Below are 6,000 nucleotides of genomic sequence, written 5' to 3'. Positions count from 1 at the left end.
GTGGAGACCCACTTTGGCACCTCACCCCGGGAACCAGGGGCTGTCCCACTCCAACCCACCCCACAGCCTGCCATCTGCCTGGCAAGGATTCTCAGAGCTCACCTCCTGTCGACTCTCCCAAAATATGTGGAATGGCTCTTGGTTACAGGAACGTTTTAGTATAGGACGCTCTGGGTGAGGAAGGCTCTGCACTGCTCCTCCGCCGCCCACTGCTCCTCTGAGGATCGGACAGAGACATTCGACTCCTCACAGGGCTTCCACCTTCCCTAAATATCTGCCAACCCTCCTTGCAGGTGGCGAGGTGATGGTAACACCACAAACCTACACAGACGGGTGTGGGGGGTGTGGGGGGGTGTGACACGGGACGGGACAGGGGACACGGGACCCCACTGCGCCCCAGCGGCACCCAGCGGGGCGGGGGGTTCGGAGAGGCGCCCGGCCCGGCCGCTGCCCCTCGGCCGGGCCGCTGCCCCTCGCTCGGCCCCGCCGCCCCGGCCTCAGGAGGAGCCGCTCGGTGCCGCTCTTTCCCCCCCGGCCGCGGCCGCCGCCGCCGCCTCCGGCCCCTCTGCCGTGCCGAGCGTGTGTCAAACCCACGTGCTCCGGCAGCCCGCGCCGGGGAGCGGCGCCCAGCGGCCTGGCCCCGCACCGCCGCCCCTCGCCGAGCCGCGCAGGGACCTCCGCCGGCGGTGGTGGCGGTGGCCGGCCCCGCACGGCGGCCCCGCGGCCTGCGCCGGCCCCGCGGCGGCGGGGAGGAGGGCGGCGTTTCCCTGCGCGGCGCCGCAGCCGTCGCCCCGCCGCCGGCGAGCGTCAGGCGGGGGGGAGGCCCCGGCCCGGCCCTTCCCCTGGCCCCCGCGCCCCGAGGATGGCAGCGCTGCCCGCACGAGTGGCTGGCGGCGGTGTCCCTCCTCTTTTTTTTTCCGGCGGCGGCGGCGGATCATTGTTGTGTGGGAGGAGGGCGGCGGGGATGGACTTGATCTCCCGGGTCTCCTGCTAAGGCGGCAGCACAGCGCGCCCCGCCGCCCAGCCAGCACCGCCGGGGCCGAGCCGCGCCGCGCCGGGCAGGGAGGGACCGGCCGCCCGCCCGCCCGCCCGCTCCCCCGGCTGCTTTATTTTTAGGGGGCTCTGCTGCTCCTCTCCCTCGCCCTTATCCCCCCCTCCCGCCCCCCCGCTCGCACACACGCACAGGGACACGCACGCACCCTCCTCCTTTGCCCTTTCATCCTTCCCCTCCGCCGCCCTCCCGCGCCGTCTCCTGCCGCGGCAGATGCGCCGGGGGTCACCGCGCAGCTGGGACTATGGTGAAATTTCCAGCGCTCACTAACTACTGGCCCCTGATCCGGTTCCTGGTCCCTCTCGGCATCACCAACATCGCCATCGACTTCGGGGAGCAGGTAAGGCAGCGCCTCCCCCGGGGGCGACCCTCGCCCTCCCCGCAGGGCCGTAGCGGCGGGGCTCGGCGCCGCCGCGGGGAAGGGAAGGGGAGGCGGGCCCTGCCCTGCCCTGCCGGGCCGGGCCGGGCCGGGCCGGGCCGTCTTCCCCCGGCGCATCGCGGCGGGCGGGGACGGCGCCCCTGCGGCGTTGGGGCGGCCGGTGCCGCCGTGCGTGCCCCGGGAGCACGGGATGCTCCGCACCCCGCTGGATGCGCGGGGAAGGACGGCGCCGTTTGGGTTAGGTTTTGTGTTTCTTCCCCCCCCACACACACACCTCCCGCCGCCCCCCGCTTGTATTTTAGGATTATATAATCTGAAATTACACAACGCGTTTGCCAGGGGTTGGTTTGGGTTTATTCCCCCCGCTGACACGGCTGCTCAGGTGCAGCAGCCCCTAGCGCAGTGCAGCGCAGCTCGGCGGAGGAGCCAGCACGCCCGGAGGCGGCGGCGGCGGCGGCGGCTCATCCCGGCGACCCGGCGGGCCGGAGCGAGGAGCGGGGAAGGGAGGCCGGGCTGCCGCCGCCCGCCCCCGCCGGCCGCGGCTCCCCGCCCCGCCGCCCTGCCGCAGCGGCGCCCCCCCACCCCGCCGCCGGCAGCCCCCGCCGCGGCATCCCGGGAGGAGGGCGGCAGCCCGGCGGGGGAGCCGCGCCGCATCCCCTCGGTGAGGGGGCGGCTGCCCGGCGGGGCTCCGTGCAGGTGAGCCTCCGGCTGCGCCCCCGTCCTCCGCCGGTGCTCTGTGAGGGGGGAGTCCGCGGTGATGGGCGCGGGGCAGGAGCCTGGGAAGATCGGGACGCAGCAGGAGGAGCTGCTGCCACCGCGCTTCGGCCGTGACCGGAGCTGTGCGGTGCAGCCCAGCTGAAACTCCCTAGCGGTGTTGGTGACCTAAGGCTGTCCCCTCTCCTGGGCACTAAGAAGACGCCCCGGTGTCCCCCGACTTGCCATCAGGCTCCCTTACAGGCGCCCCGGCGGCTTCGTCCTCCTGATCCCTGCTTGCTGCCTTTACACTAAAAAACACGTTTTGTGCCTGACGTATCCACTCCTCCTTTGCCCCAGCTTTGTGCGCAGGGTGCTTGCTTGCCACACCACTGTGGAGCCGGGAAATCTCTTCTCACTTGTTTTGGTATTTATGACAGGTGAGGCCCCGGTCTTGTGTCATGCTGCACGATATAGGGCCTATCATTACATTTTTGTGGGTCGTGTAGGACAGTATACACTAATAGTTACTCACGAGTGTCAAGCTGGGCAGCCACAGTAAGTATTGCATCTCAAATAGCTTTTATCCATGTCCTAAGTCACTCGGTTTTGCTGAGAAGCTCTTGTTTTCTAAGCAGAATAGGCACTTGCTCGCATGCTCCTTGAGCAAAGATACCAGAAAACTAGTGGGTACTTTCACTCACTTGTAAAGAAGAAAGTGAAAGGAAAAATATTTCGGTGGGAAAAAATAGCTAACATTAATCATATGTTTGTCATGGCTGTGTTAATCGCATTTTGCTTCCTAGTCCTTTAAATAAGCCGCGATGCTAAAAAATGCAATTCCATCCTTGTCTAACAACTACATACTTTCCTGCTAAGCCAGTCTACTATAAATCATACTCAGGAAGGAGAAAAAGGGAAAATGAAAGATAGAAATGACAAGGGAAGAGGTGATTTAAATGCTAATAACTGTGCCACGTTATTAACGTACAGCTAAGTTAAACTGAAAGCAGTTCACTCAGCAAACCGAGTATGACAGGTGCGTGTATACAGTTTGCTTCATACAAGGTCAGCTTGATTCAAAATCCATGTCAGCCCATAAAGAACATTGCCTTGACTTCAGTGTGCTCGGGACCAGGATTTTAAAAATAAGCAGGCAAGAGGTTACAATTTTATAAGTGAGGGGCCTTCTGTCTGTCTGGGTACCAGTGATGCGGGAGGGATATTAATATGTGGCTGATACATGGAAGCACTTATCTAACCAACTTTGGCAGTGTTATGGACAAAATATCTCAGAAAATGTGTTTTATTTGATAGCCAAGTCATAGGATTGGCCCTCCAGGAGAGCTGGGGTTATCCTCTGTCTCGGATGGCAGCCCGGGGAGGTGCTTAATTGAAAAGGGAGAAATCTAGCAAGCAGGGAGACTCCTGCAGAAAACCCCAGCTCAGGAGCAGGAGCTCAAAAGGTGCTTTTTGTACCAGCCTAGTGGGAGACTTACCTACATGGAAGTCAGGAAACTGAGGCCAGGAAACTCCAGGTCTGAAGAGATCCTCATACAAACAAAAGGACGGGGGTTTTATTTTCCTGTATACAATACATGAAGTTATTTTTTACACTTGTAGGACATTACTGTTAGACTTGTGTGGCTGAAAATATACTGACTTGCTGAGCCCGTCACCTCTCCGCTTTCCAAAATTGTAATAATTTTAATGACAGGGCTGAATGGAAACAACATAGAAGAATGGGTGTGCTAACAGACAGCTCTGAAAAGGCTGCTATACCTCCTTCTGTGAATGTATGCTGCAGATAAAAAAGTTTTTTAAGAATGATAGGGGAAGTAAAATTTGCATGATGTTACCCGCTCTAGAAGATACTGTGAAAGAGACAGGAGAACTATAGGTCAGAAGTGAGAGGTGACTGTAAAAATTAGGGAGAGAATGGGCCTTGCCTGACGAGGGAAGAAGAGGTGTTTAAGAAATGTTACAAGTCATAAACCCTTTGCATGTGCTGCATTCATACATTGCTCTCTCAAGTGTGGAGATATTGGGAAGCAGAATGTTCAAAGCCCTTTTTAAATAAAACCTAGTACTATTAAGTGCCTGAGGTTGAAAAGGGAGAAACAAAGAGATTCTCACTTTTGGGTTGGTTGTTGGTTTTTTTTTGCCTTGAGGGGCTTTTCTGGTATTCAACAGCAGACATCGCCGGGAAATTGCCAGATCCTCGGTGTGTGGCTGTCTGTATATTTCTTGCTACTTTAAGGGAAACGTACAGTAAGGCTAGAGGATATTTGCAGAACATAGGTTATGACTGTCACCCTTGCCCCATATGAGATGTTTTCTATGGCAAGTCTGTTTGGTTTGTAGGATGTAAAAAATGCTGGAGCAATGCTCACAAGAGCTAACAAGCTCATCTGCTGCAGTCACCTCCAGAACCACTACAGCCCGTCAAGAGCCCCATGTTGACCTTTGGACCCTAATCTAATAACGCTTTAGGACAAGGCTATATTACAGAGTTACTCCAGTCTAGTGAGCTAACCTCATCTGTTCACCTCATAAAATCTTCTTAGACAAATATCTGATTGTTTTTTTCCCCCTACTAAAAAAGATAGTCCTGATGCATGACCGGGTAAATTAGCAGAAGATTAGAGACATAAACCATTTCTAACCTACTTCAGTTATTTCCTTCTGCAACCTTGTGCAGGAATTGGAAAAACCAATTTCCCTTACAATTTATTTACAGTACCACATAGCTTTTATGAAATAAAATACTACATACCTTTCTTCTTAGAGTAAGGCCTTCAGGAAAATAGTCCCAAATATTTTGGCTGAATGTTCCTTCCCCACACAAATATGTGTGAGAGCGTGTGTGTGCGCGCGGGCATTCGTTTTCTCTAGGTATATGCACGCACACACGAATATATGCAACGGAGCATTTTCATCCCAAGAGCTTAACACTTACCACCAGAATAGAGATCCTCCCTTTCAGTCTGCTGGTGAGAACATTCAACCCTCAGCATCGTATCCTGAGATTCACAATAATGAGTGTTTTATTTAGAACTCAGCTGTTGGAGAGCAGCGTTTGCATTAAAAACCCTGGCTCCTGTGCAAAAATGTTGCTGGATGTAGGTGCTTGGAAATAAATAAATAAGCTGCTCCTGTGTGATGGAGCACAACACAGCCTCAAACAGCTCACCCAGCAAATAATACCACTGTTACCCCGTGCGCTCAGAAATCCGTCACTACCCACATCAATTTTCCATTTAACACAAGTTTCAGAGCTGCTCCACATGTATTGTGGTGGCCTGACTGGTAATGTACGTGCATCTTTGCATTAGCATTATTATAAAGGGGGGGAAGACTGAGGTGTGCGTTAGTTCACTAACTCTCTCAGAAGTGCCGAATCAGCTCCAGGCAGCGTTAAATACAACTTGCAAATGTGGCTGGTTACTCTCTCTGCTGGGTGGCAAGGGCCAGGGAGAGAGCAACAGTTTGAACTCAGGGCCTGTCCGCTGTAGTCCCTTAATTATCAAAGGGAAGACTAGGGTGGTTTTTTTTTCCCCTTTCTAGCTATCATGTGGCCAGCCCCTGAATCATTAGTTTCAATTGCTGTCACTGGTTGTTGGTTGGGCAGTTTTATTTGCCAACATAACTGCTAGGTGTGCAGGCATAATGTTGTTCAGTGGCTTGCAGGTCCCTGGAAACTAAAACGGAGGAGGCAGAGCCCTGCTGCCCATTTCTCCTGGGGTCACTCGGGTGCTCCGGTCCTGCAGAGGTATTGCCATACATTGCGCACAGTGTAGTGGTTGGGGTCAAACAGGCGAGCCGTAAAGCAAGTGCTAAATGTTTTGGATTCCAAATTATTTTGCAATAATTGCTT

The 6,000-nt window shown here is 55.5% G+C and overlaps 1 protein-coding gene across 1 annotated transcript in view; it reads left to right on the top strand.

Moving 5' to 3' along the window:
• Positions 1-645: 645 nt before the first annotated feature.
• The window catches only part of ANKH (ANKH inorganic pyrophosphate transport regulator), a 103,697-nt gene continuing 98,342 nt past the window's right edge, over positions 646-6,000 (top strand). Inside the window, exon 1 of the mRNA XM_064443402.1 lies at positions 646-1,391. Within this exon, the coding sequence (XP_064299472.1) occupies positions 1,296-1,391 (96 nt within the window). The 5' untranslated portion in view covers positions 646-1,295. The remainder of the gene's footprint in view (positions 1,392-6,000) is intronic.

The sequence above is a fragment of the Phalacrocorax carbo genome, chromosome 2 (genome assembly GCF_963921805.1).
Source record: "Phalacrocorax carbo chromosome 2, bPhaCar2.1, whole genome shotgun sequence".
In the NCBI taxonomy this organism is placed as follows: Eukaryota; Metazoa; Chordata; class Aves; order Suliformes; family Phalacrocoracidae; genus Phalacrocorax; species Phalacrocorax carbo.
Note: the sequence above shows the minus strand (reverse complement) of the source record. Positions and strands in the feature narration are given on the sequence as shown.